A 27,939-nucleotide genomic window follows, 5' to 3' on the forward strand; every position below is an offset into this window, starting at 1 on the left:
GACGTATCAGTGAACTAATAGCAGACCCAAGTCAGGAGCATTTCTGGCGCAGGCGGTGTGAACGGCTACTTTGTACGCGACATCTTTAATCAAGAGATTCTGATATCACCTTATCCTAGAAGGACGTGACGCGTTTAGTCGTGATGTTCGTTCTTTTTTCAAGGGCTGGATCATCAATCGTCGCTTGAAGAGTTTTCGCGACGCGGGGGTTTCGCGACGCGGGGTTTCGCGACGCAGGGTTTCGCGACCCAAAGTCTGACGACTGAACCCAAACTCGACCTTGATTAGCGACTGCCTGGGCTCTTGAACGCGCGTCTGTGATGAGGAGTTGAGGAGAAAACTGTGAAAAGACGATCAATTACCGTGGTTGTTGTGTTACTATTACTGCGTACCCAAACGGGCAAGGTTTTAGCTCCCATGCTGCGTTAGAACAGCAGGATCCCACCCTGTAGCGGTCGTCGGCTTCTACAATAAGCATGTATATCCTGAAGATCAAGAAGATCCAAATGTTATAGTTGGTTCAAATGTGCTTAGTATCACTTGTTGAGCAAAGAGTTTTCACGACTCCGACCAAGTCTCAATACCTGAACCAAACCTTGATCACCGCGCTCACATCGGCACGTTGCGCAGCCACTCGTCAAGAGAAACAAGTTCATCTTGCTGTGGTTCTGGGGGTCATCCCCGTTGATCCTCGGCGATATGGACCCTTCTCTTCGCAATTCGGCATATGAATTCATGGCACGCGATCTTCGAACCAAGCCAGCTTTGCCAAACCCGCAATTAACCACATAGCCATCTAAGGACCCGAAAGTTATAAAGGTAGTGCCTTGCATGGACTTGTTTCCTATCCATCCACAACAAGACCGATACCTCAAGCTCATCCACAATGAAGCTCTACCTCTCCCTTGCAGCAATTTCGATCCTCCCCTGCGCCGTGGCTATGCCACTCAACGCAAGAAGCAAGATCGATGAATTCATCAACAAATGGGACGCCGCATTCACTAGCAAGCCCAAGTTGAACGAATATCATACCATGGCCGATTGGTGAGGAAGCATTTTGTGTCTTGGAGATTATATCTGACTAGTCTGCAGCATGGCAGACATGGACCGGATAACACACACGAGACCGATGAAAGATGTCTGCTACAATCTCAGGAATGAGACTGGTGCCTTCTTCTACAACACTGGAACGTTCGTCCTATCCGGTGGTAAGCTTACCTCTCCTCTACTTTGAATATAGTATACTGACAAGTTCCCTCAAACAGTGCACGTTGGCATTGCATGCACTGGCGTTGCGATGACTATAGTGGGTCATGAATGTTTGCCAAGGGATTCTTTCCAGTCTTTTGTTATGACGGGAATCTGCAACGATGGTGTTTGCTCTTAGTAGTAAATCCTGAACAGAGCCGAATTGACGGTATTCGGTAGTCTAATCTTGAAAACTCTCCACCCTCTCGAACTTGACACAACCCTGTCTTATAACTTACGAAATATAACTATATAAGATGGGTCTCCTTCGTCCCTTTATTCTAGTTTCAACAACGCAGCACAACCTTTCCAGAGACTGTAGTGTTTGTGACCGTCTCCTTTTACACTAATTGTTCACTCTTGTTCATCTAGGTTCGTACACAGTGTTTGTAATCTGTGCTACAACCGTTTCTTGAAGATTTGATCGGCTTGCAGAGTTGATAACCCAACAGGAAATGGCATGGTTAATAAGCAGCGGGCTTTTACCGACGTTATGAGTCCTCTACTACTCAGCGCAAAAGTACGGCATGGTGATCCCAATCTGGTTCTCTGGAATGAATATATACTCAAATCAGAAGCTTGTTTGCTCAAAGTATGAGCTGCGCGCAGTTTGAGAATAACATCACTTGAACGAGAAGGTTGATACTGCACCCAGCCATCGCATGATACACTGTCCGGATTGAGAATGCACTGTGGCAGTGCAAAGTTGATTGTTGGCTTGCCACATCACACTTGGGGGTGGCTGAGCCAGAACAATGAGTAAAGCGCTCCATCAAAACAACTGAGTATAACGGTCCATCAAATTCATAACCACATTCATCTGGTAATTGAGCTATTCCAACTGAGGTCCTCTCCTGACGCAATCGTTCAACTTTTCTGTAACGATAAGTGCATTTGAGAAGCAAGGAAATGTCGTCCTGTTTCTTGAAGGCCTTGGCCAATGTCAAGAAGGGCACAATCACGCAACAAGAGTACATCAGTTGCCTGGTGTCACACTTTCGGGGGGTCCGCCATTCAGATGATAGCGTTCCCAGTATCCGAAAACCATTGACAAGTTTCGAACCGTGGGCAGCCTCGCTTCGTGAGTTGGCCCTGGCCACCAATTATAAGCCGTTGGAAGGTAAGCTGGTTAACACCGCTTTGCACCAGGTAGCAACTAAAAGACTTTTAGATACCTCTGAGTACGAACAGCTGTTTATAACTTGTCTCGAAGGTCAACTTGATGAATTCAAGTCTGCTTTGCAAACCTTACGCAGTCGGTCCTCGCAACCCGATCTGCTTCAACCTGCCGCCTGTCTTGCGGCGCAAAAACAACATCTCGAAATACTACGGTACTGCCTTGAAGAGGGTGCGTTGTTCGACGTATATTTGACTCGAGCGTCTCAAATGGGTGCGCGCGGAAACACGACGATTCTGGAGTTTCTGCTCGCAAAAAATTGGGCAGATATTCAACGCTCACCGGAGGCTATGGAGGAGCAGATTAAGCACTTTGGAGATGATAGCATGGAAGCGGAGTGGTTGAGGACGCATGCCGGGAAAGGTGCAATCGTAGAAAACCCACTCTCGCCGTCTAAGGCAAAGGCAAAGGTGAACAAAAATGGGAAGAGTCAGGGAAAAGGTAGTTCTAAGGGGAACGGAGATCCGAATCAAGGACATACCCCCGAACAAATTCAGAGATGGTTCGGTGACGTGCCTTGGTGAGGGAGAATGTGGCAAATAGGAGTCTGACAAGTTCATTTTGTAAGCGTAGAGTTTGGAGTTATTGATTGTGCCCTCCGCACGCTAGGATCACTACCGTATCAATATATCTTGCACGTATGCTTCAATTTTAGTCGACGGTACTACATAAACTGAGATTTAGTCCGGAGACAATATTACCGGTGTCCATTTGACCCACGACGGAGAAGTCTACTAGATCATTACACTAACTATAGATGTCTCTTACATCACCTTTCGCTCACTCAACCATTTTCTCTTACACAAGTTATTCCTCACCTTCCAAACCTGAGGCGTCGGAGACTAAGACCTATAGTGCCGCTTCCATTGTGGCAGCGAGGAAGGGATGTTTAACCATCGACAAAGTCCTTTCGCCGGATTCCAACGTATCATGCCCTCTTGGTCCAGGGGCGTCCCTTCAACTTGTGGTTTGATATCTCTCTGTTTCGCGAGATCAAGGTTACACTCGTCCTTTGAATGTTATAACATAATAGATAGTAGCTAATATGTACGTCAAGATATCTGCGGTGCGCTCGTTGAGAGCCCTTTCCAGGAGGGATAGTAGCCTGAACAGTCCACCAAGGAGCCTCCTGAGGAAAGAGGAAGAGGTCATGCTATGAACATGAGAATAAGTGTTTGCTCGTGAGCAAAGTCCCTGCTAGGAGCGGATTAGGGGGGGTTGCGAGTGGCCAATGATACTGATTCACTGACTGGCGATAGGATATCCCTGAATTGGGCGATAGTCACAGTCGATGCAGGCGAAGAACACAACACTATAACACACGTTGAACCTGGTAAAGAAGTGACTGATTGTCACCAAAACAGCCCCGATTTGAACAATGCAAACGAATCAGATTGTGCTAGGCAAGATGGCGATCTCAACGTTGCTAGCATACACATCCTCAAGCGTATGGGAAGCTTGTGGGATGGTGAGTTGCTTCCAGCAGAGCCAAGCAACCTGTTCCAATATCTTCGAAGCGATATTGCTAATGAGAACGGCCCATCTTCTGGCGAAATCTGTGTGACCTCTCGTTGCCCTGATTTCTATTCAAGAGACGGTACTGGGGTTGGTCTTGGTCTGCATAGCCGTATCACCCAAGTTGGGCCTACTGGAAGCCCAGCCTTGTGCACAAACCACCTCAACGATGAGAGTGGTAATCATGGCGCACATTCTCGGGGAAGAGCAGTGTGACTGTTCCATCCAATCAGATGATTTATCTCTTCTTCCAAGAACACATATAGAGAATATGACGAACAGACCAATAACGAGAAAGCCAAGAAAAGCCACGAGTATAAATAGGTTGATGATGTGTCAAGTCGATCCTCGATGAAATTTGTGATGAAAGTAAGGGCAATAATTGCTGAGTACTAGATGAAATAGCTCAGCCTATCATGAGCTTCCTAAAAGACGCGACGAAACGTAACAGTTACGACAAGATTAAGAACGTTAACATCGTCTCAGGCATACTGACTGCCCGAGTCCAGTAAGGATTGCATGAATCGATCTCACTCACCACAGACTCATCTCCAAGAGTAGAATATGGAGTTAAATACAGCTGATGATAGGTCCACTGCGGACACAAGTTATAAAATGATCGATATAACGCATTGTCATGTGATAGGGGGTTCGTCGATTGTGTCGGTCATTGTCTACCTCCGAGACCCAAGCCTGACTCCCAACTAACTAGCTCTGCATCATAAATCCCTCACCGGAGAGAGCCGAATTATCCGTATGATTCAGTTGTTGTGTGTTACATGAATGCTGCCAGGTTGAAACAAGAACGTTGGATTGTACATTAGTCAAAAACTAAACAGCACCCAAGCACTATCACATACACAGAACAGAATGCCCTCCTACTACGACCCCAACTACGACCCCCGATACGCTTCTGAAGTCGGCTGCTACTCCTCACGCGACCAGCATAGTTCCAGGTGCATCATGCACGGGCCACAAGCACTACTCGGATTCCCCGCGCTGCTGTACTTGTTTGCTGGAAGGATGGGTGTTGATGTTGTGTAATGAGATTTTTGACTTTATCGGTAATCACACAGGGGTATCGTAGGACAATAGCGTATTTGTTTCGCTGGTGCAAATACATACTGAAGAAATCGGCTTGCAGAGTCTTGGGCGTCAACCAGCTCTGAATACAAATGTCAAACCGTGGCTCGAGTCCCATTTCATTTCCGAACACACAAGGATCTCGGGCTCGACCTGAACATATTGAGTGGACGTAGATCTTGAAGTAAGTGGGGATCAGAGACTTGTCGATGTCGACGCGGTTTCGACGATGAATGGCTGTCAAGGTCAACATCAACGTCCCCGTGGCAAGTTCCCATTTCAGCGCCATTTATTTGCTTCATTCGTTGCCGCCTTTGCCGCCTCCATCAACTTGATCTTTTCAGCCTAACGCTGCTCTTGCGTTGCCACAGTGTGCCTAGAATGCTTGGATCTCATGAGTGTCTAAGTATTCAGTCACACGACTGTTACCGTCATTGCCAATCAGCTCAGATCAAAGTCAAAGTTTCCAAATTTGCTCCGTCCGTCCAGAAGCGAGAAGAAAGACTTATCGGCGTCCTCCGCTGTACCTCTGTTGTGGTCCAGAGCACATCAATTACCATGCCAGAAACCGATTCCCTTCTAAGTATCACCAGGAATGAGACACAGGTCACGAGAAGTACGTATCATCGTAATTGAGGCAAGTCCCAAACTTTCTACTACGAAGACCAATAACAAGATTGCTCCTGAGCCTTCAGAGATCATTTGAATAACTAGCGTATACGTACAGGTTTCATGTTCTAGTCTACTTCGCCACGTGCTCCATCATCTGTCATGGGGTTACCTGTAACATGGAAGGTGGAGTGAAGGGACTTATATGGTTCACTTTGGCTCACTTTGGCTCACTTTGACTCTCCATCCCACAAAACTCCTGGAATATGGTGTCGACCTATGCGTCACATTAATATGATCAGGGATCCACGCATGGTAGCAATAAGCGAGTGGGGAGCCAAAAGCGGGTGGCACGGCTTATGGTGGGGCAGCAGGCAACTACGAGATACCACTTCATACTTGAAACCTCTCACTACTCTCGCCGACTCTTACAATTACATTCTTGAAAAGCATAGCGTACATTCCAGAACTCGGTATAATGGCTCAGAAAAAAGCGGACTTCATCAAAGTGCCCACCGGGCCAAGCGGCTTCCAAACAATGCCCGTGGAGCCTGACAAACGCCTTCCTGACTCAGAGATCAGTATTCGAATGTGTAATGAGGGTGACGCCGAAAAGATTGCAAGTCTCCTACCAAAAGATTATGACCATTCTATGCTAACAACGTGCAAAGGCAGAAGGACTTTACGTGTGCTTCCCAGAGGATTGGTGGGCGGCGAAAGAGCCCCTCGAGCTCCGTCCACCTCAGCAAATTACGCGCGTCCAGCGCCTAGCCAAGCGTCTACGTCCTTCCCTCACTACCCCGTATATGAATTGGGTAAAAGCAGTTCTCACTTCCACTGGCGAGATGGTCGGCGTCGCCGGGTGGCAGTTGCCCACCAACCCGGACGTTCACAACATCTTCCGCCGTAGCGCAATCGAGCACTACGGCTGGAAAGACTCCATGGGCTGGACCGACGAGGAGATTGAGGAGATGTGGGCGCATGTCAGTGATGAGCATTGGAACGTTTCGTTTGCAGCAGTTGATGGGATCCGGCGCGAAGTGATGGGTGACGAAAAGCATTGGTTTCTGGCGCCGCTGCTTACCTGGCCTGAGTACCAGGGACGGGGCGTGGGAAAAAGGCTGATGAACTGGGCCATGGAGCAGGCAGACGCCACAGATCCAGTCACCCCAATGTACTTGGAGAGTAGTCCATCAGCTAGAGCGGTGTACATGCATTGTGGGTTTGTGCCGCAGGGGACTTACAATTTCGTAAGGAGGGGTCCAGCAATTGTAAAGGGATTAGACACAGGCGAAGAAAACGTACAGAAGGATAAGGAGAGTACGTAGAAAGAAATACGTCGAAAGCAAATGTTACATTTCAAAGGACATTCGCTAAGAGATCTTAGATAGACGTAAGAGTAAGGGAACTTCTGGTATAGCTCATGAGGATGTTGAGTCTATAGCGCCTAAATACGCGCTCCCTAGCTGCAACTGTTAGGTAGGATGCATAAATGGGCCGACATAGCGTACATGCAGGTATACTTTACGATCCCATGGTGTTACAGCCTCGGCATCAAGCTTACACATACGCAGAGCCTAGAAGGGGAGAGATCGCCCTGCAATTTTGGACGTTACACGGTGAAATTGAAAAGCATTAGTACATTGCTTGTTTATTGTTGCTCCTGCGAACGTGGTTTATCAATCGAATATGATAGTACACTATGCTATACCTAGCCGGTTATGGAGCCTTTTGTCCAAGGCATTAATATCACAAGTATTCAACCAGTGGATTAGATACGAACTTGATACATACACTATTTGAACTGCTACTTTATGCTTACTCTGCCACCGCTTCGTTGGTGTTCAGAGCGACACCCGAAATGGTTCCATACCCCGGTTCACGAAATACCATACCACAGTGTCTAATGTGGGCTTCAGTATCTGACCTCGGCTCGATGATCTTGCCGTTTGACCTCGTACGATGTAGCTTTAGCCAATAGTAGAAGCAGTGTGTTTGGTGCCAGTCTTTGTCCATGTGCGCGCGCTTGGAAGGGTCGTCTCCTATTGCTGCAACTTCAAACACGTTCATTTCCGCGGTGTGCTGAGTGTCCGCGTAGTAAATCCAAGTTCCGTTTGGACCTGGACACGCTGATCAGTATATGCTTCTGAGCACGTCTTGAGGTCAAGGTTCTTGCCTTTTCCGGTCGTGTCGAACTCTGCTGTAAGTTCGTCGTCTCTACAGTGCTCCGGCAACCAAGCCATTGACAACGCGTCGAATTTGCATCCCAGTGATATGGCTTCTGCAACTGACTCTCCGCAATCGCAGCCTTCTGCTATGTCACCCTGAGTGGTGTAGGCTCTGGGGTCATGTCGATAGGCTACGGACAACTCTTGAACAATATTGATGAAGCCCCAAAGTGCAAGCAAGTAAACGAGTAAATTCCCCAGAACTTTCATGTATTGGTGAACTTGTTTTGCTTTTGGATAGGCCTTTGCCTGTCGCCAGTGTGTGCATAGTTGCCATGAACGTGGAATCCGAGTCGCTACTGATGTCACATCTTCCTCGTCCTCAATTTCATTTGCAAGCCTAGAACGGTAATATGTCAGCTCTACATCAATTATATAATATACCATTACTTACAAGCTGTACTTGCTGTCCATTCCTTCCCCCGTAAATATTCGTGCCTAGCGCGTAGAGTATGAAAGGTTTAGTGAAACTGTGATTGTTTGTTGAAGACTCGATTAGATCTGAGTTATATCCTACCGTCAGATCAATGAAAGATGTTGGGGCCACTGAGAACTCTGGTGAAGTGTACGATAATACTAATGACTCAAGCTTATCTCGACTATAAACATCCTCCATCGGCGATTTGGTATATAATACGATCTACCGCACATTGCCACAACTGGCAGAACGTCTGACATGAGCAAGATGTCCGAGTATCCCTCGATCTGACCTGGATTCATTTATAGTCTGGTTTTATTGGTTATAGCCGCTGTCTTATGACGTTGGTCCGAACCTAGTACGGCTCAGGTTATCATTGTGCAGCATTATGAATTACTAATGGCCTGAACCAAGGTCATATTGTCAGTACTGGTGAGGGTTGCATCCACGCCTTGCTATCTGTCTGACAAAGTGTGGGGACCTCTATGCGAGGCGTAAGCAGTACTGCGGGAGCCTGCATTTAACCTTGCTACCGGCACATGTGCCCCGTAGGATAGTATCTTGCCCCTTGCCAGGTCTCAAGAAGCTTGCAGGGAATTCTAACTCGAAACTTCCAGTATTTGTGGTCCAACCCCCATCCATCGCCGTCCTACATGCAACACGAAATCCCAGTCGATAGTAGCAAACACTCATTGGGCAGAGTCACATCAGATCCCTACCGAGGTCAGCTGCATATCTTTCTCACATTCGGCCATTTCTATGTGTTATCCAACAATGCCGTTATCGGGCGTAGCGGCTCTGGGTCAGCTTCGGAGGGGGGGACTGGACATTGAAGCACGGATGCAGCGACATTTCCATCTCCCTCACAATCCCAGCTCCAGAGAAGTGGTCAGAGAACCAGTTTTATCCGTCATCATCAAGCGCTTGCCCCCTCAGCATTTCTTCGAAGTTCGCTAAAACTCGTTTCCCATCTGGAATACCTGTCCATCTTCCCAATGACTTCTCAGGGTGAATATACCAAACTTTCGAACTCCACGGAACTGGAAGATGGCACCGCCATCGAGGAGTCACAGTGGGACACTGATGTTCCAAAAAGACCGGTACCAAGACGATGGCTTCGCTTGCAATATCTTTCAGTATTCCTCGGCGGCATATTGATCGGCGTTCTACTTAGCATCATATCTATACCTTTGGGAAATGCAGTTTCGAGAGGTATGGAGAGGGCTCGCGAGCGCGCACTATACAAGGAGGCCAAAGACATCAATGAGTACTATGGCATTGTGCAGCAGCCTGTTGCAAACGATCCTATCTGCGGCAGCAATCGCCATGAAGCGAAAGCCAATGGTTGTCGTTACGATCTCATGGCATCTCGGTAAGTGAACACAATGATAAACACTCTAAGACAGGCCAAACCTGACTCACTGACGTTCTAAAGGTGGTACCCAGACGCATGCTTTCATGAGGACGTTCTGGTGCATTTCTTGAAAGAGGTCGATTTCGACTGGTACAGAGATCCAGAACACACCGACCTCGTGTCTGTTGAGACGGCTCTTGCAGGTGATTACGACAAGCTGTACCCACTCTACGACTTCCATATTATCCATTGCCTATACCAGTTCCGTAGACTGCACATGGCGATCATCGAGCATCGCCAGATTGACGACGACGTCTTTAGCTACGGACATACTGTTCATTGCACCAAGCTTATCATGCAATGGCCGACGGAGATCAAATACGGCAAGAACACTACTACGCAGTCTCCGTCGGATGTTTCGTACTGCATCAAGCCGTTTCTTTGAGGGATAGCAATGAGCGGAAGCTGTCAAAAGTATTGTAGTGTGAGAGAATAGTGGATATTGGCTGTTTAGGAGGCTATTGTCATTACTCAGTATAGTAACGTACCTAGTTTTGTTCCTCGCCACCTAGAATCCAACAATGCACGTCTGTATACCATTCTGAGATACTGCAATAATATGTCAGCAGCGAACAAGTCCTGGATCGCATGTTGAATATCATCAGGCAATGATTACGAAACCTCCTCCTTTGCAGCCTGGACGAGAAGTGACGAACTCGGCTACAAAAAGCACTCACGGGATGGGGCTTGAGCTCGAGCTCCAGCGTAACCGCGCAACAAGCCGTGATGTGATAACACTGCATGGTCAGGTTTCCGTCAGGAGTGCAGCGTAGTATCTACTAAGGGGGCCCCGCTCGTCGGCGGTTCTCACAGGCTACATACAGACATGTTTCAATGTACAGGTTCAAACTATCGTTTGAATGATGTGGATGAGTTGGGATGATCTATCGATATTTTAGTGTTGCTCATAAGCTGACTGCATTTAGCCACATACGCCCTGTTCAACCTGCCCGTGAGAGAAACTTCCTCTCGTCCTATATGCGTGTAGCGCTGATTAGGCGTCCCGCTAGACTTTCAACCCTGCCGCAAACCTAGTATTTGGATGCGGAATTACCCATAACGGCAGAGACTCCGTTGCTAACCCAACGTCTGTGCGTAACTTCGATCGCACGACCGCACGGCCGCACGACCATTTCTCGTGATGGCCCAAAACCCATGTAGAAGCATCGAGTCTGACCTTGCACTAAGGTAGAAAGGACACGCAATTTACGATGATGGATCCACGTCAATCTGACGGATACTGGAGGCTAACATCCAAGTTGTATGCCGCTTATGGTACACTCTCCCCCCCACCGAGGAGTGGAACCGTTCAACATACTTTCTTCCTTAAAGGCACGATCACCACCACTTGCTTCAATTTCCAGCACATTTTCTCAAGTTCCACCGATCATTGTCATCATTATCATTGTCGCTTAGCCATAACTTCAATATGAAGAATATCGCCATCATCGTTTTTAGCTGCATGGCTATGCAGTCATGGGCTCTTCCTGTCGAAGGCCGCGCTGTTGCTGTCGGCCCTATCATCGAAGAAGCTGGCGAGGGCTACGAGAGCAAGCGTGCGGTCGCTGTCGGTCCCATCATCGAAGAAGCTGGCGAGGGCTACGAAAGTAAGCGTGCTGTCGCTGTTGGTCCGATCATCGAAGAGGCTGGCGAGGGATACGAGTCTTAAAGGGTAAACTCCGAATTCCTTAGAGATGTTCAAGAACGTCTGTATGCTAATCTGCGCCTGTATAGGTGTTAGGGTTCACAGAACCTGGAGAGCGGGTTGACTCCTAGAAAAGAGTTGGTATCAGCATCTTTTGAAACACTTTTTAGTACAGTTGAAATTGGTTCTTAGACCGACGTGGTTGCAGATAGCGGAATATAAAGCTCGTGCAGAGTTTTTTTGCACCATTGAATCAAAGCAGTCACGAATCCAACATATTCGCGAATACTCTTACGTACCATCCAAAATGCAACCTGAAATACGATACCTAGATATGTCGTTTGAACGTAGACAAAGCAGCATTTACAAAAGTCTGAATAAACCCACCTATTTGACTCGAAAGTGGCCGTCAAAGCCTTGTAACCTCGTTGCGAACGTTTTCACCCGGTATATTCACAGACTGTCGAGTACAAAAGGCATCGAACGATATCGTTGATTTCTTGAGCCGAAAAATTACTTTAATATTGTCCCGCTATACAACAACGGCCTATGTCAAGACCCCAGACGATAGGTAGAGAAACGCGAACAACTAAATAAACAACGTTCAAAACTCTCTTTCAATCAACTTTGTCTCGTCCACCTGGTTCCTTGGCTTTCCCTCCACGTCTGCTTTCATAAAGTCAAAGTTCTGTGGCAACAGCTGATCACTCAGGTCCCAAATAGCCCTTTCATTTGCCCATTCAGTCAATGCATCAAAGTCCACACAACTGTGCGTCTGGCCCCAGCCGGTGCTTTTGGTCCATGAGCCTGTCTCGCCTTCCAAGGTCGTGTCGGCGTTACATAGAATACCTATTGCGGTGAGGTGATTAGTTTTCCCCGCTGGTCATAAGCGTAAATATCGAGAATCACTTACTCTGACGCAGATACTCGACACAGTGCGAGCGATGCTCTCTGATCTTGGGATCCATCTTTTCCCACTGTTCCATCGAGGTTGGAAGAGACGTAGTGAGTATGGAAAGACAATGGAGTTGGTGGTATACGGCCATGATGTGTCCTTCGTAGTGATCGCCTTCGACCAGAACATCCCACATCTCGAATGGGCCATGCAGGACTTCGAAGTCGTCATTTTGGCTAACGGAAACGTACCCTCTGCCCTCTGGAACAGAATTTAGCCCAGTCCATGTTTATGTAGCTGTGTCCGTTCAAGCTCACTGGGAAAAAGCTGCTGCCAGTTTCTATGTATCCTTGCCATCTCCGTTCTGTTTGATAGCATCGCCTGGTTGTTATATTCTATCGGCGGTCCAAAACCCGCTGCGTTGCCCAAAACCACCTCCTTTCGAGGCAATTCAGGACCAAACTTCCGGTACTCAGTGGCTCCGTGTGAAAGGTGAATCGAGCCTGATGCAATTAGACCTAAAAGGACTGAAATCAAACATAGCTCCAAGAGTACGCGTAGAAGGCTGAGATTCAGCTTCCATCGTCTGCCAGGTTCCCTCATATCCTTGATACCTCCCATGAAGCCCATGCTTTCGCTCTCGGAGGAGGCCATGGTAGACTCAACGTCTTCGTCTAGATCGACTTGCTTCTCGAATACCATGTTGAAGCACTCTCAATGAGATGGTTTTTCCGATGTGTTGAATCTTGGGAAACAATTAATGAGACAGCAGGTGAAGGTTCCGGAGAGCTCGATAATAAAATGTTTTGTGAGAGTCGGGGAACCAGAAAGACCCTGACTACTTTATGCATCAGGGTGACATGTAAATAGATTACGACAACTGCAGTATCTCAACATACCCCACTTGTACATTGGGGTCAGCGTCAACATTCGCTCCGGGTTGCCCGAAGGGTTTCGCCTACGAAACAGGGCCTAGTCAAATTGTTGGTGCTAGTCTCTCGCGTAAATATACGTGCTGTACAGGTCTTGGAAGTTATAACTTGTTATTTGTTAGTGCTTTTTGCGCTCGCAGAGTTGCATCGCAGGTATTTCGATCGGCGGTGTAAGCACGGCATACAGTAGTAAGCTTACGAGAGATTGTCGACTACTTGCAGCTAGTTCCCCCCACATCGAGGCGTAACGCGTTCCTATAACCGATTCGCTGATATTACACATAGAGATAAGCGGCTATTAGAAGCGTCTTATCATGACTGTCGTGTGTTGTATCCACATCTCGTATTATGTTCGAATAAGACCAAATTTACTGCCGATACAGCTTGGTTGTTGTCATTAGACTACATAAACCGGAATCTTTTATACAATTGTGAAAGCTCAAGCACTATATCCTTGAGACTTCTAGGATGACAGTCCCAGGTATCCATTTCGACGAGGACGAAGAAAACGAGTCCACTGCTGATGACGCCCTGTCACCTCTCCAACTTGCTGCGTGGCAAGGCGACTCTGCCGCTGTCTCAAGACTTCTGATGCTAGGCGCTCATCCCAACGAGGAACCCAGAGGGTGGTACGGGAAGACGTCTTTGCAGGCAGCTGCTCTTCAAGGCCATCTCCAGATCGCAGATCTTCTCTTGAAAGCGGGTGCCGATATCGATGCACCAGGCGGCAACAACGGGGGTCGCGCGGCACTTGCTCTCGCGGCGTGGGCCGGACATGGCGTAGTCGTAGACCAGTTGCTCAACGCTGGCGCTGATGTGAACCTGCCGCCGCATAGGTATATGGGCCGTACTCCTCTTCAAGCCGCATCAGAGTTCGGAGATGTTAGTGTTGTTGAAAAACTCGTAAACGCAGGTGCAGAGGTCGACGGTCCAGTGGCTCAACATTGCGGTCGCACTCCTTTACAAGCGGCGGCCGAGAATGGGCATAGAGATGTTGTGGGATTCTTGTTGAAGGTAGGAGCAAATGTAAATCTGCCGCCTTCCCGGTATAGAGGCATCACAGCACTTCAAGGCGCTGCAATCTCTGGAGACATAGATATAGTGCAAGTGCTGCTCGCGACTGGGGCGGATGTCAACGCTGAGGGGAGTCGATATCAAGGAGGGGCGGCATTGTGGCTTGCGGCCAGGGCTGGGCATGAAGAGGTTGTTGAAATGCTTCTTGATGCCGGGGCAAAGATAGACGCTGTATCAGGTAATCAAGGAAGGCAATGTACAGCTCTTAGAATAGCAAGACAGAAAGGAAGACAGAAAGTTATAGAAGTACTAATAAGTAAGGAAAAGTAAGGTATAGAGAAAGAATATATATATAAGCTTATCTTAAATATAAGTTTTCTATTTTATTCTTATAAGTCTTTTAGTATTATAGGTATTTCTAAAATACCTTTTAGTAAATACAAGATAAGTAAAGAGTTATAGATACTTTATTATATAATATAGTAAATATAACTAATTTATTAATTAATAATTCTATACGTTTTAAAATTATAAGTATTAAAGTTATATATAAGGTTAGTACTAAAATAATTATAAGAGTATACTTTTAAAGATAATTTACTTACTTAACTATAATATTAGTTATTAAAGTATATAAAACTATATAGTTCTAAAACTTATAATTTTATAATACAACCTAATTAGTACTTTAACTTATTCTATAAGAAACTATTAAAAAAGTAATATATAAATACTATTATAGTAGAGTAATATAAAAAGTATATCTAAAGAAGTATTAGAGTAAGATTATATAATATAGGTTATATAATCGAGAATTAGTATATAGTAATTAAGTGTCTAATAAAAGCTTAATAACGAATTAACTAATAATATACTTATTATATTTAGTATTAAGCTATATATACCTAAAGAGGCGTTAAAGACCTCTTCTCTATATATAGTAACCTATATAAAGACTAAAGAAGCTTTCTGTTTTTAGCTATTTAGGTATAATACTTAATTATTCTTATAATATATTTATTTAAAGAATAATTATTTTTAGTAATAATAATAGAGTTTTAGTAAGCCTAAGTTAATAATTAAAAAACTAATATAAGATAGGTATAACACTAGATTATATTTAGTACCTAAGAATTAGTACTTTAAGAACTTAATAAAGTATTAGTATACCTCTAGAAAACTTAGTAACCTTATAACTAGAAATTATACTAGACCTAAAAAACTAAAAAGTTACCTTTAAAGAAGCTATTAATATAATAGCTAGTATACTAGTTATACTTAAATAACTTTTAAAGATTATCTTACTACTATAAAGCTTATATAATTAGTATATAACCTATAGTTATACTTAAGTACTCTTTAGTAATAAGATAGCTAAGAAATAATTAAAAGAAAAAGATTAAAAGTAGTAAGTACTACTAGGTTTAAATAAAAAGAAAAAGAATAAATAAGGTAAAAAGCTTACTAATAAAGAATATATATATAATAGTAATAATAACCTTTTTTATAATCTTTTCTACTATAAAGACCTTTTAGAAATCTTTACTTCTTTTTTTTATAGTAGTTAAGATAGTTTTTACTACTTACTTATTTCTTATTTTTATAATTCTTATTTATACCTTTCTAATTTTTAAGATACCTAATAACCTCTTACTAATAGTATATAGGTAAAACGTTTAAAGTTATATAATAGAGGTTTAACTTAGTTAAAATAGTAAAAATACTATAATTTAGTATAGTAATTAATAAATCTAGCTCTATCTTTTTTATTTTCTATAATCTATACTAAAATAAGACTAGCTTTTGTGCTTACTAATATCTAGCCTATAGGAGTTTTTGTCCACCGCGCTATTCTAAAAAGAGTTATTATCCACAATATTAAATATATTAATAAATAGACTAAATAAATAGCTATTAATATAAACTAAAGTCCTAGAATACTAAAGAAATATAGCTCTACAAATCTAGAAGATTAAAACTCTAGATTAGTAAGCACAAAATATTAAATCTTTTTTAGAGTAACTAGAGTATTTTTCTATAAGAATAAAAGATACCTACACTAAATATATAGAAATAAAACCTAGATAAAATCTAAACTATATAAGTATTATTCTAGTACTAGAAATATTAGGTTATTAATTATTAACCCAAAAGTACGTAAAAATAGGTACGTATACGCTAAGTTAGTACCTAAAATCTAAACCTAAAAATTAGGTAGACGTAATATCTAGATGCAAAAACTACCTATACGTAATATACTAACTTAAAAATTAACTAGACGCGAAAATTAACTAGACTTAAAAATTACGTAGACCTAATATATAGACTTAAAAATTAACTAGACACAAAAATTAACTAAACTTAATATACAGACTTAAAAATTAACTAGACGTAAAAATTAACTAGACCTAATATATACCCTCTATACTAACCTAGATAACTGTAGAGTATCTAATAACTTTTAGAATAGTTAGATAGATCTAGAACAGCCCTAAAGAAGTAGACTACCTTAATAATAAAACTACGTAGTAGTTAGAAACTAGAAGTATATAATAAGAACTATTACTATACTACTATTTACTACTTAATACCTAATCTAAACTTATTATCTTTAGTATCTTAGACCTTATAAACCTTCTCTATTTAACTAGAATTATCCCTAAATAAGTTAGCTATATAAATATTTACTAGCTCTTTATTATTAGTATCTTCCTACTATATTTATTCTAGAGGAGCTTGTCTATTTATATAAGAGATATATATTAGAGTAATAGTATAGGTAAGACCTATAGCCTCCTTATTATACTTAGCTAACAGCTTTATCTACTAGGCTAGTCTTATCTATATAATAGAACGCTTAAGGTAGGTATTTAAAATTATTACTTAGAGTAATAACGCAAAGATTCCTATGCTAAACTAGTTATGTAGTATATTCTATTTCTTTCTATATTTAAGGTACCTGCCGTATAATATCTATTCCTTAGGAAAATCTTATTTTAATATAGTAGTTATAGGCTACCTAGATATTAGGTTAGTAAGTTACTCTTTATAGATAGCTAAGAATAATTACTTCTTAGCTAATATTATAAAACCTTAACTTCTCTTAGAGCACTTAGCTTTACTTTATATTAACTTTTTAAGTTTCTTATATTCTATATAGAGAGAGAATATAATCTATTAATACTATATTTTACTAACTAGGGTAACTACTTTATTAGACTATGTAGTAAAGAATAAGTTCCTAAAATTAGCTATATCTAGTATTAAGAGTCTACTACTGTTATTTAAATTTAATAAGGTCTAGGTTAGAGCTATTTAGATATTTTACTATTTAATTATATAGTCTAGCTTATTCTCTAATTTAGATCTAGTAGTAAATAGAATAGAGAATCCCTAGCTATTACCCTTAATAAATAACAGCTAACTCTTATTAAACTATAACTACTATATAGAAAGAACTATAACCTAGTCCTTAATTAATTTAACTATACTAACTGTAATAGCTTTAGTAATTATACTAGTAACTATAGTTACACTAGCACTAATAAATCTCTTAAAGAAATTCTAGTATTAAATCTATTTATTACTTAATAAGGTAATATCTTTGTTAGCTATAGTAACCTCTTAGCTGCTAACTACTATCTGTATAAAAGTAGTATTTAATTATTCTATTAACTTCTTAGTTCTCTTACGTAAATTAGTATTACAGCTCTTCTTAGCCTACTTAGTACTATATACACTATTATTATTAGTATTCCTTTAGTCTATAGCCTCTTCTCTGCTTTTAGTAGTAATACTATTTAGGGTATTATATATAGTAATAACTACCTTAACTAGTTAATATTAATTAATTTACTAGCAGATCTACTCTAATGCGTCTAGTAGATATTATATAATAAATATCTAGGAACCTTTATCTTCTTTTAGTACTACTTAGTACCTAGCAGACTTGCCCTCTAAATACTTAGATATATAGTTAATAAGATTAACTCTTTCTTCTTAACCTATAATATCTAAAGAATATTTCTCTATAGCTACTCTAAGGATAGACGTAGATATTTTAATAACAGAGTTATTATAATAAAGATATACACCCTTATAATTCCTAGACTACTATTTTACCCTAGGTTCTAAGCTTATAGTGTAATACTAATATATATCTTAAAGCTAAGTATATTATATTAGGTTATATAGATATAAAGTTTATTTTTTATTTAGTATAAACTCTGCAGTATTTTATTTAATATAGTAGAAGGAAATAAGATAGCTTTATTCTAAGTATATAATAATAAAACTATTATACTATATCTATAATATTAATATACATAATAATTACTTTTACTTTTATAGTAGATATATTTATATACAGCTAGTAGGAGGAAATACTAAGATAAGAGTTTTATAAGCAGTAATATAGTAGCTGCACTACTATAATAGTAGTAGAAAAGGTTATATATAATATATATTTAAATAGCTAGCATCTCTTAATTTATTAGTACTATATATCTTTATAAAAATATATTAAATATTTATATCTGTCCTTTAATTAAGGTAGATATCTAATATAGAATTATTATCTATATCTTTTACTAATATATAGTGTTACTAGATAAAGTCTTAGCCTACTTTACTAACCTCTATTAAGTACAGACAACTCCTAAGGAATAAAAGGATATATAAGAAGCTGTTATAAGCCTACTAGTATATATTCTATAAACCTTAAAGAAAATATATATAGAGTTTAAGCTTCTACTAATATCTATTAAGGCTATTCTAGAACTTAGAGTCTATAGAAACTCTATTTAATATACTAGCTACCTCCTTATCCTTAGAGAGGATAGTGTAGAAAGAAATATAAAGATATATATCTATAGTTTATACAGCGTAAACGTAGATAGTACCTAAAAACCTTATACTACTATTATAAGCTAGTATTTCTTTACTTTAGTTCTAAAAAGTAGTAATACTACCTTATACTTTAAAGTATACCTAGTATCCTAGGCAGAAAATAATATAGTAGAGCTACTACGCAGTAATAGTATAAGTCTATCCTCTAGTAATAAGCAAGATAAAACCTAGATAGTAGTACTAGGCTTACTAGAAATAACTAATATAGACTTAGAGCTAAACTCTATACTAGAGTAACTTAAAGTATAGTTTTAAAGCGCAGTATACCTTACTAAGTTATATTAAGTAACTAAATACACTATTATCCTAGAAACTCTAGCTATCTAGATAAATCTATAGCTAGAACGTACTAAGTTTTAGTATACTATATAAGAAATATAATAGAGTTAAACGCTAGAATATATAGCTACTCTATATCTAACCTAAGAACTAAAAGTATACTATCTTTATACTAGTATTAAGAGTATAGTTTAAATATAGTAAAATACTATAATTAAAATAACATACTTTACTAGAATCTAGGTAATATAAGAATATAAAAGAGATATACTACTCTACCTACTTAAGCTATACTAGAACTATAACCTCTAATACTCTCTCTATCTATAGAAGATCTTTATATTTTTCCTTTATATACTTAATATAGGCTTTAAACACCTACCTACCTTTTCTCTTATTAACTACTAAGTAAAGGCCTAGGATTTACTTATAGCCTATATTAATAATATAGATAAATATCTAGTAGTTAAATATCTCTATAATTACTACGTCCTTTCTACTATAGAATAACTTTGCTATAGATTCTAGCTAGCTCTACTAGAATAAACGTCTAGGTTAGATAATTTTAAGCTCTACCTTATTACACTATTAGCCTTCCTAGCAGTTAGTCCTAAAGGTAACTAGTTCTGTAAGGTATATTACTATATAATAGACCTATCTATACTAAAGAAGTTTATAAGGTTTACAGGTATATAGAAGCTTTAAGATAATATTATCTCTTAGACTAAGGCTTACCTTAGGGTCTAGTTAAGGAGTGTCTAATTAGATATAGAATTAAATAGTTTAGATCTAGCTAACCTCTCTAGTACGTCTTAAGTAGAAGCAGAGTAACTCTTTACTAAATAAGTATACAGCACAAAAAGAGAGCTAGATAATAAGTACTATAACTATACTATTATAGACTAGTTTAGTATATAGGTAATAAACAACCTCTCTATAGTATACTCTACTCCTATATAATAGATTATTTCTACGGCATAGTTTATTAGTAAGTTCTAGTATAGTAATATATTAGATACCTTTATAAATTAGAATAGAGATATAGTTACCTATTATAATATAACTATAACCCTAGATAAGTATATTAATACTATATAGAAGAAGTATAAGCTAACGTCTGTACTAATATATAGACTATACTTTATAGAATAAAGGGCCTTACTCTTAATAATACTATTTAAATGCCTTATTAAGTATAGACCTAAGAGTAATAACCTACTTATTTCTAACGTAGCTCTTCTTATTTATAGAGAGAACTTTATATAGAGATAGCTCTTTTTAGCTATTAGAGTTAATACGTTTAAAGATATTATTATTAAAGACCTTAATAATAAGACTTAGAAGAAAAGGTACTATAATATAGTTTAAGAAGTATTAGAGTATCTACTTATACTTATCTACCTAGTGTTTAGATAACTAGCCTATAGAATAGAACTACTTAGCGTATAATATAAGAATATATCTAATAATAGTATCTATAATATCTTCCTCTATAATAGGCTTATTACTATTATCTCTAGGTACTATAAGAGCTATAACTAAGATAAATCTCTAAAGGTTATCTATTACTTCCTACTCTAAGAAGTAGGTAGTCTATTATTCTAGTACCTATAGCTTATCTAACTATTCTACGTCTACCTATAGTATAGTAGTCCTAAAGAGCTTTATAGCTATTACTTCTACTAGGCTAATAGTTTACTCCTTTAGTTAAACGTCCTTAGTAGGTAGTATACTACCTTACTACTCCTTAGCAAAATAATCTAAAAGGCAATAGTACATTTTATAAGCTAAGAAATTACCCTAAGTATATTATAATATATTATTATAGCCTTTAGCAGAAAATTAGAAAGTAAAGAGAGTTAATATCTAGAACTAACTAGCTAAGAGGTAGATAATATATTAGATAAAGCTATTAACAAAGCTTATATAATATAGGTAGGCTATTTCCTAGAAATAGCCTATTCTATCTATATAGTTAACGTATCTTATATACTTAATAGAAAATATAATACGCTAGAGGTCTACTTTAAGATCTTATTCTAGTAGTATAGATACCTACTCTTTAATACCTATCCTAATATAAAGGCTAGAGAAATAAATACTACTAGCTCCTTATAGAAGTAGTAATAAGAAAAGTATAAAAATATTAATTTCTAATACCTACTCTAGAAAAATATTAGCCTCTCTACTAAGTTTTATAGTAACTAGGAAAAGTATATCTAAGTAGTCTTAGAGAGAGAATCCTTTATTATCTAGATTACTAGTACGTTAGAGGAGAAGAGTCTAATATTTCTACTCCTAGTATACTTCTTAGGGTACAGTTAGACTATTATTATTATCCTACTAGTTACTCTTTATACTAATATCCTAGTATAATATAAGGAGCTCTATATTAGGGCTACTGTATAGAGTTAAGGAATTTCTAATAATATAGCGTCTATAATTCTTACTACGCTAGAGAATATTAGTAATTTATTCTTTATATTACTTATATAGCAACTCTGCAGCCTTAGAGCCCTTAAATATATAGTTATAGATAAGTATTACTACATACTTCTCCTAGATAGTCTCTATTACCTATATCTTCTTAACCTATAAGATATTATATAATACTATATACTAATTACACTCCTATTAGTAACTATACCTATAGAGCTTAAACATAAGGCCCTACATAACCTAGGAATACTAGATAACACTATATTATTCTACAGTTCTATAGTCTATACTAATATATAGTATAAGGTAGTTAACCTTAAGAATACTATTATCTTTATAGTATAAGATTTAGCCTACTATATAAAGGGACTAGTAAAGTAATATAAAAAGATTCTTATCTACGTTAACTATACTATAACTACTAAAGAGTTAAGTAAATACCTAGGCTACTACTACTACTATAGTAAAAAGAGTATAGAGAAGTAAGTAGAAACCTAGGCTACCTTTACCTACGTCCTAGTAGGTATTATAGTTATAATAAGTACTTACACAGTTAGCGTATATAGCCCTAACATCTAGTATATACTACAGTATAGGCTCCTAGAGTATATAAAAGGCTAAATCTAATAGTCTAGTTAAGGTAGGTAGAATAGCCTACTATATATAGTGTATATCTTACTACCTACTAGAATACGCTACCTCTTTTTTAATAAGGCTATAGATTAAGTAAAGGAAATTATTATACTCTTTATCTAGCTAGATAAGACTACTAAGGACTGTTAGTATAAGATACTAGACCTATACTTTAATAGTAATAATATATAATAATTCTATAAGACTAATAAAGAAAAGTATAATATTTACTATAACTACTTCTATATAGAGCGTAATAAAGTAAGTCTTCCTATAGGAGTATAATAGGAACCTACTCTATTAAGACCTATATCTAGGCAGCTATATATACTACAGCCCTATAGTAAATAATAGTACCTAAGAATACTAACCTTATAAACCTCTAACCTATAGTTCTCTTTACTACTATATAGCTATTTCTTTACTACTTTAAGTCTAGCTCTACTACCTATCTATAAGCGCTAATATAGCTCTAGTATATACGTTATTATAGGAACTCTAAGAAATCTGCTAACTACCTATAGGATCCTCTTTATCTAATTACCTCTCTACCTCTAGATTTAAGAGCGCCTGCTAGTAGTAAAGTTTAGAATATATAGAGTCTATATAGTACTTAAGAGTATAAGAGTATAGCTAGCTATTTAATAAGGAACTACCCTAGATATATACCTTCTAAACTAGAAACTATATAGCTTACTTTACTAATAAGGAGCTCTTTAATTATTCTAAGACTAATTATAACTATTAAACTAGTAATATTACTACCTAATTTAGATTGCGTATAAAGAACTAGTAGGGTAAACTATAGTACTATTTATACTTACTACTAGTTAACTACTGCGTAAAGTAGCTAGATACTAGTATAGGCTAATTAATATAATCTTAAGTACTAGGAGTTCTCTATTAAAATTACTATACTATTCTAGATATATAGGCAGTTATATAAGACACCCTACTAACTGCCTATACTATCTAGATTAAATACATCTAGGACTTAGAGGGTAAGTAGTAGGATCTAAAGAGTAATAAAGACTTCTAGACCTACTTCTCTAAAGTAGAATACTTTAGTAATAACTACACAGTAAGGTGTATATACTTAGATATAAACTAGCTTACCTAGATATATATATTAGAAAAAGAGCCTAGGTACAGCCTACTATTTAGACAGCGTAGTAGAGAGGTATAAATTTAGAAGAAAGTTAACACTAATATTAATATATAGTAAGTAGAATAGCTAATATACTTATAGAGGTAGAAGCTATATATACGTATCTATAAAGTGTATACATATACTATTAGCTAGGTTACTATATTATATAATATAAATACTTTAAGCTAAGAGGCTACTAATTATTACATAAGTAAAAATACAGGATGTATATAAAAATAAGGAAAAGTAAAAGTAAGTCTATAGGCTAGTGTATACTGCTGTAAACAAGATATAAATATAAATACCTCTTATCTTCTACTTCTATCTCTAGTAGCCTAACTTTTCCCTCCTACTACTAGATATCTATATAACTACAGCTATATTATACTTTATAGGTACGTATATAGACCTTAACTATAAGCTAAAAGCTAATTATCTTACTAAGCAGAACCCTAGTACCTATTATATACTATTACTTAGGAGAAAGTAACCTACTTAATTAACTTCTACCTAGAGTATAAAGGTAGATATATAAACCTTAAGGCTAGTCCTCCTTTGCGCCTAGAGGAACTAAGTATACCTAAGCTAATATATCTTAAGTTATTTACTAACCTCTACCTATTACTTATATATAGATATACAGCTCTATATAATAGCTATAGTAATAGCCTAGTATACTACCTAGACGTTTATATCTACTTTATAAACGTGCTCTATATATATACTATTACTAAGGGTACAGATAAATTCCTCTACTACTATAATATCTTTTAATAACTTAACCTTAACACTGCTATAGAAGAGAGTTATTAGGGATAGCTAGACTATTTAGATAACCTAGATAGGTTCTATTATATATAAGTAAACGGGTATTATTACTAAATAGATATTATTACCTATTAGCTAAATTTAGGCTTAGTATTAGATAAACTTCTTATTAATATTATAAAAATTTAATATTATTACTAAAACTTAGATATTATTACTAAAGCTAAAATATTATTGCTAAAGCTAAAATATTATTACTAAAGCTAAAATATTAATACTAATTATACAAATATTGTTACTAAAGCTTAAGTATTATTACTAACTATATAAATATCCTTACTAACTGTATAAATATTATTACTAAATATATAAATATTATTACTAACTATATAAGTATTATTACTAAAGCTTAAATATTATTACTAAAGTTTAAATATTAATACTAAATGCGTAAATATTGTTACTAAACAGGCAAATATTATTACTAACATTTAAATATTATTGCTAAATGCGCAAGTTTTTCTACTAAAAAGAAGATTCTTATTTATTAATTAAATTCTAGTTTTATATCTTAGTAAGTCTTTAAATTAAATACTTATAAAATTACTATTTCTTTTATATCTATAATTTCTACATACGTAATTTAATAATATATTAATATATTTTAGAGATTCTAAATAGATCTATTTTATTTTAAATTTTATAAAGCAAGCCTAGTACACTAGCTACTACTAAGACTTAATAACTCTAAAAACACGTATAAACGCAAAAATATACTTTTATTTATACTAATTTTAACTTTAATAATAATTAGATTAATATATTTATATTTATTAGACTCTAAGCCTTTATTACGTAAAGAAAAATTATATTATATAAATATAAAGTTATTATTAGGAGGTTCTTTTTAAAATAGTAACGTTAAATTCTACCTTCTTAATAACACTTCCTCTCTAGTTTCTGTATTACTACCTTTTTAAAAGTATCTTCTCTCTCCTAGTAATAAGTAATATCTAATATTAAGTAACTATCTTCTTATAGAGTAACCTAAGGCTTATATTTCCTACGTAATTTTCTACTTTTCTACTATTAATTAGAAGCTAGTTCTCTCTAGATATCTAACTACTATACTATAATTAATATTAATTAATTTGTCTACTTCTATTTCTTTAAGTACTAATCTCTCTAGAGGAGGTTAATAGTTATTAATATAAGTAATATAGAGTAGAAGAATCTAGTTATATATAACTTAGATATCTAGAATATAGGTCTAGATAAGCTTAATCTAGATTAAGATCTAGTCTATAGTTATAGTCTATTTAATAAACGTATTAGGTACCTTAGTTAGTAGAAGAAGACTTAAAATTCTAAACTTAAAAGTATTTATAAGTATTTACTATTACTTTCTAAATATAAGTATTTAATCTAGTTTACTCTATTATTAGAGGAAAGCTTATTAAGTTATTAGCTAACTAGAGTAACTAAGACTAAAAAGAATATTTAACTGTTATTAGCGTATAATAGTGTTTATACCTATACTTTACTTTCTAGTACACTCTCTTTCTATAATAATATAAGCCTTAAGGGCTTATAATTCTTCTAAAAGAGTAGTTATTATTTAGCGCTAATAGAAGACGTTAATAATTAAAGTTACTTCTATATACGTAATATAAAAAAATAAGCTCTTAAACTACTCCTTATATCTACTCTACTATTTAATTAACCTAATTTCTTTATCTACCTTCTTAAGAAGAAGGTTGCCTAGAGCCTATAAATCTAGGACTACTAATCTACCTAGAGCCTAGGTAGTACTAGGAGGCCTTATATTCTAAGTAAGCTAGCTTAAGCTATCTAATATATTCTAACTCTCTACCTAATAGTGTCTCTATATCTATATAACCTACGCCTAATTATTTAGTATCTGTTTAGACTAGAGAGCTGTAGCTAACTTAATTATTTCTTAGACCTACGTTTTACTAAGTAATAGATACTAATTAAAGAAACCTATATACTGTAAATAATTACTATTTAAAGTAATATCTTTTATTATATCCTTTCTCTAAGTCTCTACTATCTTAACTAGAACCTTATTATAAATAGCTTTATTATAAGTATAAGTGCCTTCTTCTCCTGTCTATTTATTGCGTATAAGGGCTTTCTTAGAAACTTCTCTTTCTTAGCTAGCCTTTTACTAATTTAGGTTATTAATATTATTATCTTACTTAGTATTCTGTAAAAGAGTATAGATTTTATAAACCTACTATATAAGAACGTCCTTATAGCTATAGGTATAGATCTAGTGTAATACAGCTTCTAGATCTTACACTATAAATAGGTTATAATTAACTATCTAGTTAGGATTAAGCGTAAGCTAGATAGTATTATATTTATCTAGAATCTTAGAAAAAGCCTCTACTAGTTTACCTAAATCTAATAACTAGGTAGAGGGTAACTGTAGCTTAATATTAGTACGTAAGAGTAAAGATATTATTACTGCGCTTAAAGCAACCTAAGAGCTTAAATAGAAATAATAAAGAATTAGAAAAGATATAATAAGCTAGAAACTAATAATAAAGGATTATTCTTAACTAATTAGATATACTAAACAAGATAAGATTACTTTAGCTTCTCTTTAGCATAATTAAATTAAATTATTATACACTAGTACTAAACTAAACCTTACTTATTATTTTACTATATAATAAGTACCTAAATAAGTTAGTTAGGTAAATCTTAATCTCTACTACTATATTAGACTTAAACTAAATCCTGTTTATACTTTATAAGTACTATTAGATATATCTCTTCTCTCTTTAATTATTAGGATACGTTTAAAAGACCTTTTATATACCTATAAATTAAGTGTTATAAATATAATACTATAACTTCCTGTACTATTATTACTTTTAACTAGAAATATAATATTCTTATTTGTATTATATATAGATTTAGCATACTACTTTCTAGTATAGCTAATTATTTAAGAAAGAGGTATAAATATAATATTATACTAAATAAGCAAAAACTTATTATTACAGCACTAAAGGAGAAGTATACTAGCTTACCTAAGACTTATAGTAAAGTAGCTTACCTAAACTAGCTAATTCTAGTAATCTATTACTTTCTACTACATTACAACTACGTTGTATATAACTAGTATACCTAGATATACAGTAGTAGAGATGCTATAAGTAATATAAAGTCTTATAACTAAACTATATATAACCTTATATTATATAGTAATAATAATACTAAGAGTAGTAGGCCTACTAAAGGTAAGAGGCTTATAATAAATAAGTACTAAGAGATATACTAGTATTACGTAGATACTTACTAAAGGTACTACTTAATATTATTAAAGATAGATTTAACTAATAAATATAGAAACAAGGTTAAGTACCTTACTATATTACTTTTTAAGGTTATTACTCCTAATAAGGTCTAACTAAACACTACTAGTTTACCTATTTAAAATAGCTTTAATAAAGTAGAGATTAATAGGCTCTTTATAAAGTATATAGAGAAAAGATCTACAGTCTTATAATAGATTAGTACTAATCTTTCTATTAATAACTAGAGTAAAG

The 27,939-nt window shown here is 36.7% G+C and overlaps 9 protein-coding genes across 9 annotated transcripts; 7 read left to right on the top strand and 2 right to left on the bottom strand.

The window, feature by feature from the left end:
• The first annotated feature begins 603 nt into the window (after positions 1 to 603).
• P153DRAFT_369934 (uncharacterized protein) lies at positions 604 to 1,470 on the top strand. The gene is made up of 3 exons (XM_033668896.1): positions 604 to 1,044; positions 1,093 to 1,208; positions 1,266 to 1,470. Exons 1-3 carry the CDS (start codon positions 887 to 889, stop codon positions 1,385 to 1,387), a joined length of 396 nt encoding a protein of 131 aa, XP_033520339.1. The 5' UTR covers positions 604 to 886; the 3' UTR covers positions 1,388 to 1,470.
• A 558-nt stretch (positions 1,471 to 2,028) lies between these two features.
• On the top strand, positions 2,029 to 3,072 carry P153DRAFT_434341 (uncharacterized protein). Its single transcript, XM_033673073.1, has 2 exons — positions 2,029 to 2,368; positions 2,420 to 3,072. The coding sequence occupies exons 1-2, from the start codon at positions 2,158 to 2,160 to the stop codon at positions 2,947 to 2,949; spliced, it is 741 nt and encodes a 246-aa protein (XP_033520340.1). The 5' UTR covers positions 2,029 to 2,157; the 3' UTR covers positions 2,950 to 3,072.
• A 1,706-nt stretch (positions 3,073 to 4,778) lies between these two features.
• Positions 4,779 to 5,135, top strand: P153DRAFT_369936 (uncharacterized protein). Its single transcript, XM_033668897.1, has one exon. The coding sequence runs from the start codon at positions 4,811 to 4,813 to the stop codon at positions 4,982 to 4,984; it is 174 nt and encodes a 57-aa protein (XP_033520341.1). The 5' UTR covers positions 4,779 to 4,810; the 3' UTR covers positions 4,985 to 5,135.
• A 625-nt stretch (positions 5,136 to 5,760) lies between these two features.
• P153DRAFT_369937 (acyl-CoA N-acyltransferase) lies at positions 5,761 to 7,399 on the top strand. The gene is made up of 3 exons (XM_033668898.1): positions 5,761 to 6,251; positions 6,304 to 7,149; positions 7,207 to 7,399. The coding sequence occupies exons 1-2, from the start codon at positions 6,111 to 6,113 to the stop codon at positions 6,958 to 6,960; spliced, it is 798 nt and encodes a 265-aa protein (XP_033520342.1). The 5' UTR covers positions 5,761 to 6,110; the 3' UTR covers positions 6,961 to 7,149; positions 7,207 to 7,399.
• On the bottom strand, positions 7,346 to 8,529 carry P153DRAFT_425700 (uncharacterized protein). Its single transcript, XM_033672559.1, has 3 exons — positions 8,255 to 8,529; positions 7,809 to 8,200; positions 7,346 to 7,752 (listed from the first exon to the last, which is right to left on the bottom strand). Exons 1-3 carry the CDS (start codon positions 8,272 to 8,274, stop codon positions 7,451 to 7,453), a joined length of 714 nt encoding a protein of 237 aa, XP_033520343.1. The 5' UTR covers positions 8,275 to 8,529; the 3' UTR covers positions 7,346 to 7,450.
• Positions 8,530 to 9,492: 963 nt separating this feature from the next.
• P153DRAFT_299363 (uncharacterized protein) lies at positions 9,493 to 10,077 on the top strand (the record flags this gene model as incomplete). The annotated part of the gene is made up of 2 exons (XM_033664272.1): positions 9,493 to 9,650; positions 9,714 to 10,077. 2 exons carry the CDS (start codon positions 9,493 to 9,495, stop codon positions 10,075 to 10,077), a joined length of 522 nt encoding a protein of 173 aa, XP_033520344.1.
• A 760-nt stretch (positions 10,078 to 10,837) lies between these two features.
• On the top strand, positions 10,838 to 11,361 carry P153DRAFT_400072 (uncharacterized protein; the record flags this gene model as incomplete). Its single annotated transcript, XM_033671782.1, has 2 exons — positions 10,838 to 10,967; positions 11,057 to 11,361. The coding sequence occupies exons 1-2, from the start codon at positions 10,904 to 10,906 to the stop codon at positions 11,359 to 11,361; spliced, it is 369 nt and encodes a 122-aa protein (XP_033520345.1). The 5' UTR covers positions 10,838 to 10,903.
• Positions 11,362 to 11,941: 580 nt separating this feature from the next.
• P153DRAFT_298809 (uncharacterized protein) lies at positions 11,942 to 12,491 on the bottom strand (the record flags this gene model as incomplete). The annotated part of the gene is made up of 2 exons (XM_033664234.1): positions 11,942 to 12,186; positions 12,251 to 12,491. Coding segments are annotated over 2 exons (486 nt in total), but the record flags the coding sequence as incomplete, so codon positions are not given.
• A 1,000-nt stretch (positions 12,492 to 13,491) lies between these two features.
• On the top strand, positions 13,492 to 14,521 carry P153DRAFT_369941 (ankyrin). The gene has a single exon (XM_033668899.1). The coding sequence runs from the start codon at positions 13,633 to 13,635 to the stop codon at positions 14,506 to 14,508; it is 876 nt and encodes a 291-aa protein (XP_033520347.1). The 5' UTR covers positions 13,492 to 13,632; the 3' UTR covers positions 14,509 to 14,521.
• The last annotated feature ends 13,418 nt before the right edge of the window (positions 14,522 to 27,939 follow it).

The sequence above is a fragment of the Dothidotthia symphoricarpi genome (assembly GCF_010015815.1).
Source record: "Dothidotthia symphoricarpi CBS 119687 unplaced genomic scaffold P153scaffold_19, whole genome shotgun sequence".
Lineage (NCBI taxonomy): Eukaryota > Fungi > Ascomycota > Dothideomycetes > Pleosporales > Dothidotthiaceae > Dothidotthia > Dothidotthia symphoricarpi.